This window comes from Monomorium pharaonis, chromosome 5, assembly GCF_013373865.1.
Source record: "Monomorium pharaonis isolate MP-MQ-018 chromosome 5, ASM1337386v2, whole genome shotgun sequence".
NCBI classification, from domain to species: domain Eukaryota; kingdom Metazoa; phylum Arthropoda; class Insecta; order Hymenoptera; family Formicidae; genus Monomorium; species Monomorium pharaonis.
In genome coordinates, this window is record NC_050471.1 from 2975349 (window position 1) to 2989742 (window position 14394).

Sequence of the window (14394 nt, forward strand, 5' to 3'; positions counted from 1 at the left end):
CGGGCGCGCGGAGTGCCCGTGCTGCGGCATTAATAACGCCACTCGAATCAACTTTCCGCTCGATCGCGCCACAATGTTCATTTAACGTCGCCATGAATACGTACCGCGGCGCGGTTTTCAATTCACGGTTTTTTCGTTTATTACGCTGCTTACATACCCGGGCTTTTACCCGAGCCCGGGCGATTTTTCTCCCGTTTGTTAAACAACGTTTCTTTTTAATTAAATCCGCTTGTACTTTTTTAATTAAATCCGCTTTTACAAGATAGCCAGTGTGAGATATGTCGGTTACCGACCGCGTTACTTTTTAATCTTTACTCCGAAACGTTTAATCTCTTTTTTTTTTTCCGCTTTTGCGGAAGTGCTGTTAACTATTGGCGGCGGTGTTACGCCGCGGCGACTGCCGATAAATCGCTTTAAAAGGGCTGTACTTCCGCGTCGCGAACGCCCACCCCTCGTTCGTTCATCAGCCCGTCCCTCGCGCGCAAGAAAGTAGGGTGGTTCTTACTGCCGGGCAAAATGCTCAGGCGTTAGCCTCGGCTCCTGCATAATTTATGGAATTCTCCGTCTGTCCGTGGTGGTCTCTCCTCGCGATGTTATAATTAGAAATATGCTTACGACCGTAATTCCGAATATCGGGGAGTGGGGTAGAAACGACGACGGCGGCGGCGGCGGCGGCGGCGGCAACGACGACACAGCCGAAGGAGGGTGAGGGCGCGCATTTACTGCCAATAAGGGACGCATGCATAATAGAAAGCCGTAGATGGTAGCCAGGCCGACCGACAGAAGGACTTACAAGAGAATGCTACTTTACGACGACTCGTATTACGAGGGTCGCGGATTCGTCGTCTTTCATACGCAAGCCGCTCCCTTACCGCCTCTCCGCCCCCCTCTGCGCCACACACATCGGATTCCGACCGATAATAATTCCGACCGGCGTTGTCCTTTGAGATTCGCAAACATAACGCGAGATAGTCTCTCTAAGTCAGTGTATTATTCATCAAATGACAGTGAACGGTATGATTTCACTGCTAAACTTATAGCTATATCGATCAGCGATATATATGCACTTTTCAGTGATCTTTTTGTTTTCAGTACACCGATTCGATGAAGATGCTCTTCTTTTAATCAAAAGAATTACTAAAAGCAAACAGTAAATCACGAATGAATCGCAATTAAAGTACTGCGAATCAGTGAGATTTCATTGATTCAGATTTTTTTAAGACTAATCTTTCAGCGTCGCCGAAAACCAAATTTACAAATGGCGTTTTTATCGTCCGCTAAAGATCATAACTGTGCGAGACTCACGGGAGGGATTTCGACACACGCGATTCGTATGTACCATCGCGTAACGATAACTGTAGTTGTTAATGGACTCATCGGGCGGTTAGGCCGCATCGTATCGGCGCGAGAATGATAATGCCCGGAATTGAGCTTAGCGTGATTCCCCGCATTGACATATCCATCCGTGTTACTGGTGTTACCCGGTGGTATAAAGAGGGAGAGGCTTCGCCGATGACACGAAGGGGTTGAGAGCAGAGGGAGGGAGGGATGTTCCAGGGTGTTGGGATCGTCGGCATCGCCCGAGCCGGGCGACACGTAATAACGGGTTACTAGTTACGCGTACGGACGTTTATTTATTTACACCTACCAGCGGGTAATTTCGCATAATTCGAGGTTCCGTTCTCATGGGGGAAAATCACTTTTAAATAGCCGGTTGGCCTCTGTCGGGCGGAAAAAAAAATTTGCCGGGGAATCCCGCCTCGTATTTTCCCTCTCCGCCTCTGTGCGCGCGACGCGGCGAGGCGCGGCGCGAGAGAGTGCGATTAAAATCTAATAACCAGTTGAAACTACGAGAACCGCAGCGCGCGCGATCGTTATTATTAATAATTTCATTACGCAACGCCGGCCGGTCGCGCATTTAAATATTACATCTCCATTAACGGTCGCACCGTCGACGGCGAGCGAGCCAAAGTCGGTTACGCGCGCGACGAAAAAAAAAAAAGAGGCGCGCGCGAACGTTACATTATTTTCTCTGTGCATATATCTCGTTACAGGTCGCATTAGAGATTCAAAGCTGCCGGTATATTGCACATAATAATCTTACTCGTTACACATTCGCCTATCGTAAGATAGATTTCCGTGCTGATATTCGTTTGCGTTTTTTTAATCGCGGTCTTTCCGCCGTGCGAAAGGAAAACCGATAATTCTCGTCGCGACGCGGAAATTTCGCGGGAGATCGTGAAAAATCCGTTCTCGACTCGCCCCACTAGTCTTTTTTTTTTTTTTTTCTTTCAAAAATCAGCAAAAGTCGACCGAGGGTGAAGCGACTATCTCGGTGGCGGCGAGTGTATTGTCGTCGTTACGAAATATCTCGGTTTCTTTCTCTCTTTGTCGTGCATTCCGCGCTCGGCGCTCTTCCACAAGCAAGACGAAGCGTTAGAACGCCGAAAATTCCCGTGCAACGGTACGCACACACAACATGTCGTGACGCTCGGGACGCACGGAACCCAACGACGACAACGACGACGACGACGACGACAGCGGTGGCGTGTGTATCCTCCTCTCGCGAGCGAGTGTGCACGAGCATAAATACGCCCGGGCTCCCAAGTAATTCGCGCAATTTCATCTAAATTCCGTAGCGACGAAATTTCTCGCGCCCGTCGTTTCCTCGCACGAACGAGCGAGCCTATGTAAACGCGCCGCCCCGTACAAATGCTCCGTTTGCCTTCGCTCGCGTGCGTGTGTATGAGTATATACATATATATGTATGTATGCACGCGAATTTATGCGAACACCAGGGTGAGCACACAACACGCGCTTCCTGGGCCTCGTGTGTGGCGCAGCACCTACGTACACCGGTGCGTTTCTTATACTCGCTCTGTTTATTATAGTTCGTAGGCGATGGCGCATTATTGGGAAATATGATTAGGTGTACCGCAGGTTCTCTCTCCCTTCCTCTCTCTCTCTCTCTCTCTTTCTCTCTCTTTGCCTCCCTCCCTCTGCCTTTGTCTTTCGTTCCGCCTGTGTCCCTCGGCGACTTTTCGCGCGACGGCGATTCCAAGCATCCTAGACATTCGAGCCTTTGTGTGCGCGCGACCGATACTCTAAATGCCACCGCGTAAATATCCGCGGGAATGCTTATCGTGTGCGAAACACGACGGATCCCCCTACGTCGGTATTAATTCATGCACTTGTCGAACCCTTCTCTCGTACTTTGAACCCCGAGCACCGCCGAGGCATTTAAATCGCCGAAAAGCCGAGGTTTCAGCTCCCGCTTTCCCTCCACATTCACGATCAAAACGGATACTTTTGCTGAAAATTATTCGTCCCAATTTATTATAACGATTCGCCCAAACCAACAATGTAATACAGACGTACCGTTGCCGATACCGTTGTCGACCTCGAGGTGTTAAAAACCGCACGCGGCGATTTGTTTAACGATTAATCAGCAGAAGCCTGACACTGCCATGCGTGCCATTAGCGCGACGTTATCCGCGGTATCTCGTACAGATTTTCAACTTCTTGTTGTGCATAACGTGACTCGAGTAGAGTAATCGCGGCGGTTTTATCTCCACGCGCTAAATCGCTTCCGAGCCCGGCGCTCGTAACGCGGGGCAGAATCGCGTGCTTCTATCTCGCGTTGGAGCGAAAAGAGCGGCCCGTATAAATACATGGGAAGGTATATATGCGCGGGGATATATCTGCACGCTCGCGCTCGCTCGTACCACAGGCGGGCTATACGTACGTATACAAATCCGCGAGGAAAGCCGGAGCCACCGCCTATTTCCCGGCGGAGCGCTCGTGCGCGCCCCTCGCGCGTAAATAAGCTCTCCCGTTTTATTCCTTTCTTTCATCGTCGCTCTCTCGCGCGGTATATTTTTCCCGTCCGCCCTGCCGCGGGGGAGAAGAGGGGAGGGGGGAGGATATTACGCACCGCGCGCGCACACACTTGCCCAGGTAACCGAGAAATTCGCCCCTCCGGCGTGTCAGCCCCTCGCATCCAGCCCTCGCGCAGCCAGCTAAGTATCACATCGGCCGGCTTCCGTTCGGAAGCACTCAGAATTCAGCCAAACTGAATTTCCCACCTGCGATGCGAGAACGCGATATTGAAAAGTCGACGGTGACGGAAACGAGAGTTTCGCCGCGACTCCTCGAGCGAGAACAAACGAACGAGATGTATAACAAGGAACCGAGCAGCACGGATTCCCCGTGCTGCTCGCAACGGCATTGAGATCGACTCAACAACGCGCGCATAATGAAAATACTAAAGGGAAATAAAAAGGGGAGGGAGAGGAGGATGGGTGGGTTCCGATCCTGCGGAAGAGCGCACAGCTACGGAAAACGGTACTACCCCTTTGCCTGGCTTTGTGTATTTCTGACGCGCAGATTATATTATATACGTGCACGCGTCGCGCTATCTATCGGTGCGTTATCTTTAGTATAGCGCGAAGATATATCCCAGGGTGAAAGAGGAAAAAGTCTGACGCAAACAGCCGAGCCGAGCCGAGCCGTCGGGTAACGATTCCTCCTCGCGAGCAGCCGCCCCTTTGTGTCGCGCGCGAGATGAGACGAGCACACAACCGCGTGTACTTCTTTAAAGAGGCGTTCTCTCCGCTTCGCGATCAGTGATCATCCGTAATGCGAGGTGGCGAGCGAGGCGTGTCGTAATGGCTGCTGTTGCTGCTACTGCTGCCGCTGCCGCCGCCGCTGCCGTCGCTGCTAATGCTGATGCTGTGCGTCTATTTTTACGGTAAGGAGGGCTGGCACCCATGACGACGACGACGACGACGACGACGACGACGACGACGACGACGACGACGACGACGCGTCCACGCTGCCAGCCACATTGGCGTGCGCAATGCATAAACGCCGCCCGAGGTCCATCAGCGCATTAACAATTATATTACGGAAGCTCACTGTTACGCGCGGGCGAATTCATACGCGCGTGCCTCCCGGCCCCCCCTCGAGAGGAGGGCGGGAGGTGGCTTGCGCACGGAGGGAAAAAACGCACAACGCGAAAGGAGGGAGAGATGGCTGTACACCATCTCGTTAGATTTCTACAACGTGGTGGTGCGTCCGTACTGAAGACTGAACGTCTCACACACACACACACACACACACACACACATCTCTATCGGCGGCGTTATCGGGATATCCGGATCGACGGCGTTTCTCTAAAAGACGACCGAACTTTCGGCCCGCGTTTCTCTGCTATACGTGGAATTTCATTACCCTTCGTTGCGTGTGTCACGACACTCGACGGTCGCTTTCATCTCTCGCATTCGTAGTTATTAACGAATCTCGGCACCCTTGCCAGCTTTGTCCGCGTCGCTGTCGCGAGAGAAGGACCGAAAGGAAGACGACGGAAGGGCGGCTTTGGTTACCCTTTGGTCGCGTCGTAACAGTGGGTGTGATTTAATTTTTTTCTCTCCCTCCATCTCATTCTCACCCTCGCCGCGTGTCCGAGAGACCAGTGTCATATTCACGAGGTCGTGGCCGGGCAAAGCGAGTGTCGTGGCTGGCCGGACGGAACCGGGGAGAGAGTCGAGAGAGCGAATTCAAGGGGGAAGGGGGAGGGGGGGGGGTCTCTCCTCTTTCCTACCGATGTGGTGGAGGGCCGAGAGAACACGGAGGGCGGGGGAGCACGGAGAGGGCGAGTAGTCTAGGCGAGACTTAATTAAACAGCGGGCAAAGCCAGGTTAGTTCACAAAGTGACCGCGGCACCTACCTACCCTCCTCCGCTTGTAGCCGCCGCCGCCGCCGCCGCCGCCGCCACCATCAACTCCTCGACTCCGGCACAGCTCGGTGGTCCTGGGACACACGGTAACCTCTCTCGCTTGCGAGTTCCGCGAGGAAAGACTGGGCATCGGACTCGAGCTTGGTCACCTCGATCGGCAAGAACGGCCGGACGTTGACCGCTCGATTGGCTCGTTCGGAATACCGATCGTAAGCCAAGAATCTGGAGTTCTGGCCTCGGGGAAACTCTGAACTACGGCCAGCGCGACCAAAGCCGCTAGTTTCGCCGAGGCGAAGCTCGTTGAATTGATAAATTGGCATGTTGCTGGCGAAAAGTCTCTCCTCTTTTCTAGATTCTTTCCGATGATCGCGCTTCGTCGAGTCTACGAAGTGGATGGACGCCGGAGGTTGTTCGGCACGGCGACACCTTTGACGTAGTCACAGTAACCCCGCGCGCCGGTTCCTGCTGCTCATGAGGTGGGAGGGGGAGTCAGCGAACGGGAGGAACAGGGCGAGGGAAGGGTTTATTTTCGCGGGGTGGCGCTAACACGGCACTCGTTGCTGGCTGGCACACCGTCGCCGCCCAACGTTCTTTTTATCTCAAAGCCGTATCCCTTTTGCGCCTCTTCTGTATTCCTCAATTTCCAATGAGTCGGAATACGACATGAAACGCTAAACTGCCACAAAGGGGGTAAGCCGATGAGCGCGGTCGAACCCTTTGCCCGGTCTTTCTCTTTCCCTCCCTCTCTCCCCCTCACTCTCTCTCTCTCTTTCTCTTTCTCTCTCTCTCTCTGTGCACCTCTCGCGCGCGAGTTCTCTTTCGCTGCTTTCCTCCCCTCACGCGTCCTCTCTCTTTCTTTCTCTCTCTCTATCTCTCTCTCTCTCTCTTCCGTCATCAACGACGAATCGGGGTGGAACCTTTCCTCTGCGCTCTCTTTGAATTCTTTGTCACAGTGCATTAGATACGCTCTTGCCGTGTCATTATTTGAAACGGGAGTACACAGAGAATTATGCGACAAAAACGGTCGCGCGCGCACCCGGGGCATTCGGTAGCGGGGCATGATGGGCGCTACCTCGTTGTCGCCGTCGTCGTCGTCGTAGTCGTTGCCGCTACCTCGTTGTCGTCGTTATTTTTGGTTTCGACGTCGCCGCTTTCGAAAGTTCGAGCCTTTTTCGAGCGGCCGGGCTCATCCGTTTCGCCTCGATCGCCGCTTAACATATTCCTCGTGCTCATTTTACCGGCAATGGCAACGCGCCCATTCCACTCGACGGGCTAATACGCCCCTCCCAGCTTCCGGCATGCGCGCATCACGCGCGCTCGAGTTTCCCGATGTTTGTCCACTGCGGTGACTTCGTTGCCCGGTGTGAGCCCAGGACCAACGCGTCCTGGCGTTTCCGCGGGAGAATTCAATGAATCAGAATGTGCCCCGGCGCGGGCTCAGACGCGACGTTCCTCCGCATGCGAAAGGAGGGTGATGGTCATTGGCACACGTTTCCGCGTGTGCGAGTTTGCATCACGTCGCTCGCCAACTGACCGGAGGGGGCTGAGCAACATTGCGTTCGTCCTTCACCCTCTCTCTGGTTTACGTAGCTACAATAACGGAGGGTTCCGTCCCGCGCGACGGCTATAAACGTTCACTTCAAAGCGGGCGAATCAACTGCCGTTATGCATGAGAACGCCGTTGTCATCAACATTGTCTCGTCACTGTCAATTCTTGGGAGAATTAACCCTTCGACTCAACGCGGAGGATAGCAGGAAGAAGGGACGAATAGGACGCGATACAAAAATACGCGGTTGAAGGAGTGATATCATTTTCTCTCAATAAGATAAATTAAACGTCTGCGAATTTTTCAGGATAGAAAAATAATCGCTCTCATAAAAATACAACAAATCATCCCTAGCCAGGCGACCTGGCATTCTCGTAATTTTATTTGCGACGAAGCAATCGGCCGTGTAGCGACCCACTTTTTACGGTTCTCATCCTCCGATATTTCGTAGCCATCGTCATGCTGGCGTAAAATAATTCTTAGCCTCCTTCTCCTGGTCGCTACGGCCACGCGATGTTGTCCACGTCGTGACGAACAAACGGCATAGAGGGCACGGGGATGGTGGCGACGACGTCGGCGCGGCGTCGGCGGCGGCGCGGCGGCCGGCGAGCACCGAGGGGTTGCGAAACGCGGGAAAGTCCCTCGGGTCCCAATTACACCGACACCCGATCCCAGCATTACGGCTCGGCTAATTCGAGGGGAGAGTCGTGTATAAATCTCGGCGAGTTGATTGTGCAGTTTCAATTCCGTTTGTCGCCCGACGTTGCCGGCGACGCCGGAGATAACGCGTCGGCAGGTCGTTACAGTTACTTTTTCACCGGAGAGATTAATTCCGCATCGGAGCCGCGCGACGCGTCGCTCGTTCGATCGACCGTGTCCCATAACTGTAACCGGATACGATTGAGCGTAATGTTTGTCATTAGAGATAACTACCCCACGTCGCCGGCGCGCGTAACCGGCGAATTACTGCAAAGACGTTTTTCTTCGTCCTTCTTAAACAACAGACCGCCCGTACGTGTCCGTCCGTAAATTTCTTTACGACTCTTTCGATGAGGAAGGGGTGGGCTTTTGTTTCTCGTTTATTCGCAAAGTGCCAAAGGCATTTTGCGAATCGATAAACATGGCTTAGTAACGCGACATGATTGATGGAACAGCGATCGCGCGCGGAGCCTTTTCTTTGCTCGGAAAATCTCGCGGCGCAACTTAAGGCAGTTAACAACGTCTCTCTCGCAGCTTGCCGCGAGAGAGGGATGTGGGAGAGGAGGACTTGAAAGGGGTGTGTTCCTCTCTCTCTCTCTCTCTCTCTCTCTCTCTCTCGACGGGTCTCGCGACAAACGGCTCGGCTAATTACAGAGAGGCCGCAGCTCCGTGTAAACCGGCGGCAAAGGCAGCTGTCGGTTCCCAGGCTACCGCGGTTCCGAAGGTTTACGCGTGTAGCGCTCGGGAGCTTTTTGCCCTCGCGTGAAAATGTCGTCGTTCGTTAACTCGATGGTGCGATATGGCCCGGCCCGGCCCGGCCCGGCCAGAATATCCGCCAGCTGATCGGATCCAGAAGCCCGTCACGCCGTTCTTTCTTTCCCTCGTGTTTGTTATTCCTTCGTCCGTTCGCGCGTATCGTTTCAATACTAATATTAATATTAACGCGAACGGGATGAGCATCGTGCCGGACGTACTCTCTTGCCCCCCCCCCCCGGGATAGCCCCCATTCCGTAAGAATCCGAAGTCCTAAATGCAATCTTCCGCGTTTGCGTAAGCGCCAGAAGAAACGTGGGAAACGCACATCTCGCAAGCGTCGATATGGTACATACTTCCTTATGCACGGTCCAGTTACGTAGGAAAAAAAAAGGATAAAACAATGACGCCATTCCTGTTTTTACGTTTCGTAATCTCGCGAACAGTGAGTAAAAAGCGGACTAAGTATGGGCGTATCATTTATTCTCCTTACGGATCAGCGTTCGCGTAAAAAAAAAGTTCAATATTCAACGAATCGCAACTTATCACGCACTCGAACATAAATGTAATTCTCATGGTCGTAAATTATAAACCTTTTTCCCCCAAGATAAACAACGAACAATCGGAAACGCGAATTCCAAAGCGGGGAGGTCGTTGCTCTCTCTCTCTCTCTCTTTCTCGCGTGTGTTTTATTCAGAATTGCGAAACATCGTGCATTCACTAGCCGCGAAAGGTCATCTTATTGTTCGCCAAAGTCGCGCAAACGACCCTCGCCGTCACGATACGCCGAGGAAAGGGAGCCGGATTTCGCCTGCAACCCCTGCTATAAGATAATACGACCACCCACCCAGCGGGAGGCCGAAGATTTCAACCTTTACCGAAATGCCAAGCGGGGGCTCTAAACGGGCTAATAACGCTGTCTTCCCGTCCTTCGGCACCGTATCGCCGTATATACGATTTCGATTCTGTCGCACAAATTGCCTGCGCAGGAAGGCTGCGCTTCCTTCGACATCGTTGACACTCATCTCTCGTAATAGCGTCGTGTAATGGGCGAGTGATTGACAAGACAATTCATTCTCAAGGGAGAAATAACAATTCTTTTTCTTCCCTCACATCAACATTGGCTCCTAATTAACGTTTTGTCGCACCTCTCCGCGTATTTTTATACTCGTTAAACATTTTTATTATCGGCGCTGAGAGTTCACCTAATAATCCCGAGCGAATGAGCGCGCGTGGGCTGCCGTCTTGGTATTTTAAACCCCAAGCCGGATGGCTTGGCATGGAAGGTTCGCGCACGTGTGCATCGTACACCGGGAAAAAGGGGTGTACAGCGGCGGGGGTACTCGATCGGAAAAACTGCCGACGGATACGCCCTCGTTAAAGCGCCTCGGGGTCGTCGTCGTCGTCGTCGTCGTCGTCGTCGTCGTCGTCATCGTCTTCGTCGGCCGGCGGACGGTAAAGGTTGACACGGTATCTCTTACAAGACGGTCATTAGTCGAATGAGAGGAGGAAGTCTTACGAAGTGCCTGCGTAAATATCCGTGGGACTGGCCGGTCATCAATCATCTTAGAATCCTGCGAGCCGCGAACCCGCTACGCACGAAATTACGTATCGCCTTACGTCTCGCAGCCCGCCACGAGACCCGCCCTGCGAGCAGAAAGACGAAATTACACCGAGGGGCTTCTTTTAACGAACTATTATTTTTTCCGTCTCCCGAGCAGCCGCGGCGTAATTCCGACATGGAGTTAATAGATCCTGGTTAATATACACTCGTCGCCACAAAAATACGGCGAGGTATACCGAAGGCATAACTTTCTTTCGTAGGAGAGTTTCATCTCGGTATTATTAAAATATAAATCAACGATAACGTCGCACGCGCGCAGAACGCATACATCGTTCGCACGGATAAAGTTATCGATAGGCCGCACAATGCGGGCGGACTATTTACTATATTTGCGATATCATAGGGCGAGTAATGGTCTCGCTTGACGTTACGGTCGGAAGGACGAAGCAGCAGGGGATAGAAGATGACGCGAGAGGGAGAGAGAAAGAGAGAGAGAGAGAGACAGGGTGGATAGGATATTCCGTGAGACTGGCTGTCATATTCATGTATTGACACCGAGCTGGTTGACTAATGGACTGCTGTTGTCACAGGCTCGTGTTACCGCGAGGGCCTGGCCTCGCCGAGTCGTTTTTCCTGAGAATCGACTGAAACGCATTCGCGTCTATAACATTCGTCTCATGTTTATCGGAAATTCAGTTTCGTGCGAACCTCGTGAGTCACTTCGAACGGCAACGCGATTCACGTATAAGAAATCGCATTGTCAAACGTGTTAATAATTTTGGCGGCTTGAAAAAAAGCTCTGGAAAAAAGAATTTTATATCACGTGCGTTTCACTGAGCAATATTTTAATTGCACGGATTTTCCTGAGGCGCGCGTGCGGCTACGGCCAGTTACCAAAAGACTATTTCACTCGCTGTTCTCGAATAGAATAGCACGTCGCGTTATACGTAAAGCCGCGAATGGCGTGGCCGTTCTTCCCGACTTTTACATATTTATCGAGCCTCGCATTGTTGTCACGTCAGACGGGAGACGTCGACATTGTCGAGCCTCGAAAATCCGCAATGTTATATCTGCAAGCTGGAACCGAAGATCCAATTCTGATCCCCCGGCACGGTTATCCTCCCCTTTCCTCCCCTCTTCCCTTCCTTTCCTCCTCTCTCTCTCTCTCTCCCGGTATACCACGTACCTTCATGATGGTACACCGAATTCGTACGCACCTAGCGCGTGGAAAAGTGGAGGAAATGAAAAACGAGTGATCAAAATTTTCGATTAAAGCGACAGCAATTTCACAATATAATGCACGCTCTCATCTTATGTCAGCTTTTGATTTACGCGAATTCGAATTTACATGGTGGGTTACAGGTAACGCATTAATCGCGTAAATTGAGAGTTATCTGTATACCCCTCTCACCTGTCCGTTCGATATTTCATCGCGCCCAATAACACGTTTGGCTTTTATAACAAATGGCACACGCGAAATTTTCGTTTTTGTTGATGCGCTCGCCCAAAATTATACACGGTATACAATTACAGAGAGATTAATGAATGAATAGGAAATCGCACCGGATAGAACTTCGGCAAAAGGGCTGCGAACAATTTGCACGGGACTGAAAGTGTATAGGTTAAAGGGAAACGGATAACGAGCTCGCAGTAACGTTAACTATTCTATTATCGTTTGACATCTGATACGAATTCGGTTAGCGCGATCTTCGGTCCAGTTCCTATTTTCCTTCCATTAGAAAAACGCGAAAACGCCGAGTCGGGTACTAAAGTGAGTGGAAGGAAACGTTAAAACGGGTTATAAAGAAAGAGATAAAGAGAGAGAGAAAGAGAGAGACTCCCCAATGTAGAATAATACGCGGGAATCGACGGACGGACGCGAGACTTTACAGCGCGGTGCCTCTACGGCTTCTTGATTTATCGGCGAGTTAAGACTCGCCGGCTTCGAAAACCCGCTCGAGGCGTTCGATGCACGCCCGTGAGATTACCGTGTGTCGCGAATCGCGCGCCCACGGCCTCCGTCAATACGTTGTTTGTCGGCCAAGTCAATTTTCTCAAAGCTTTAAGCGCGAGGGGCGCGATGCGCGGGGGTGTTTGGGTGCCACCTTGTAAACTCGGGTAAGCCGATCGACCGACCGTTTCGTTTCGGTCATCCGTAGAAGGACGCGCCTCCTCTCGCGATCATCTCAACCAGGTAAAAGTCTCAATACTCTTGTACTCACCTCGCACCTTCTGCTCGTCTTGTAACTGCCGCTCCAGACTGTCCTTGACCTCCCGCTCTCGGAGAACGTCCATTTTCAACTCGGCTGTAACACACGCAAGATAATGGAAATTTATTTAAACGTTTCCAGCGCACTCTCTCGGAGATCGTAAACCATGCCGCGATACAAAGGGCCGGTGCTTCATTCAATTCCGAGTTCAGTTCAAGTTCTCGTTTTCCCCTATCGTTAGTTTTAATTGCTCGGTTACCTAGTTCGCGCGGGGATACTCAAGACAACCGAGTGTCTCCATCCTCCATGAATAATTACTAGAAATGGTCTCATCTTCTCGCGAAGACTTCGTCGAGGAGGACCAAGTCTCCGTAAATTCTGGAAACGCGGAGGATTTCAAGATTAGCTATAGCCAGCGGTTAATTTGACAATAAGAGTCTCTCCCACTCATTTTCCCCCCCTCCCCCTAACCACCTGCCATCGTCCGAGAGGTGCTGTGGGGAGAATATCGCACGGTTGGCTGAGTTCGTGATTAAATCCAATGGCGATGGGCAGACCAGAGCTCGCATAGTTACCTCTAATAGAATTATATTAAGACATGGAGTCTCCATCCCTCGTCTTCTCCCCCCCTTCCTCCCGCTTCCACCTGCTTAGTCCATGTTTCTCGTCTCGCGTACGACTTCCCTCCTCGTCCCTTTCCCCCCCTAACTCCGTCTCCGACTTGCAGAACTCCCCCGTTCCCGTGGGAGCCACCGCGCTAAATTAGCCATTTCGAATCTCTGCTAGAGGGTCGTTAGGACGAGTCCAGAAACTCGTTGAACGGTACTAAGAAACTCGTGCGCCATGCGGTGACCAGTTTTCACAGTCACTCTCATGGCGAAACGTGACGTGCTGAGGTAAGCGTATATAAGCATATAAATGAGAAAATTAAAGAGCGCGCGAATGTGTGAATTACGATCTTGAATTATAGAGTTTAGGCCTAGAAAAAATCCTCTTAGAGGATCGCGCAAGAATTTTTTGAGATTGGTAACACGATAAAACGTTTCCGGGGTCTAACTCAAGCAAAAGCTAATTCGATTTAACGGAAGAAAAAGAAGGCGGTGGAAGAGGCTTTCCCCTCTCTTTCTCTCTTTCTCTCTCTCTCTTTCTTCTGGCTCGCTTGCCTCTCGAATTACATTGGTGGGCAATGAGCCACGTAGCTCGTAACGCACGTCAGCTCGCCGGACAATTTGCAGATTTTTCGCTATGCCATTAACAAGAAATTGTACGCCGTAGATTGGAATTGAGTAAATGAAATTGAACATAAATTTAAAACTCGATTCATATACTAGGAAAGGAACTCATTTTTATAAAGAAAGAAGCACGTACAGCAGCAATTTTACTTATTTCGATCTGTATCCATTATATTTTCCGCGCGTGGCGTTTTCATACCTCGTCGCGCGGGGAGGTTTAATAAAATTCGAAACAACGTTTAATCCGCTTATCGCATTTCGCAAGCTTTTAAAAGACTCTCTTGCAGCCTCGTGTGTATATGCTACCGTCGCATTAGCAGCAATTATTTCCCGACCCGGGTTCTCGTAGAGAATCCAAAAAGTTTTCGCGACATACGTTCAGGCCAAAGCAGCGACGAAAGAGAGAAAGAGAGAGAGAGAGAGAGAGATGAAGCCTGACAGAGAATCAAGTCGGTAGATTAGGTAGGGCCGCGTCGTCTCAGCAGTCTGCCAGCAATTTGAGAGCGTTTGCGAGGTCCATTAACGGCGGTAACTCTTCACGACCGGCCGCCACGAAGATTCAATTTGAATGCTAACCAGAATAGGAAGTTCGCGCCGGGGCCCCATGGTATATGCGCCGCGCGCTGTGTTCCCTTCCCTCCCCCTTAGTCTC

The 14394-nt window shown here is 51.5% G+C and overlaps 1 protein-coding gene across 9 annotated transcripts in view; it reads right to left on the reverse strand.

Annotated features, from left to right (window-relative positions):
- LOC105831539 (dachshund homolog 2) overlaps positions 1-14394 on the reverse strand; it is a 193212-nt gene that overhangs the window by 35488 nt on the left and 143330 nt on the right. For all 9 annotated transcript variants that reach the window (XM_036287761.1, XM_036287763.1, XM_028192552.2 and 6 more), the window contains one exon: positions 12523-12606. In XM_036287761.1, coding sequence (XP_036143654.1) covers positions 12523-12606 — 84 coding nt within the window. The remainder of the gene's footprint in view (positions 1-12522; positions 12607-14394) is intronic.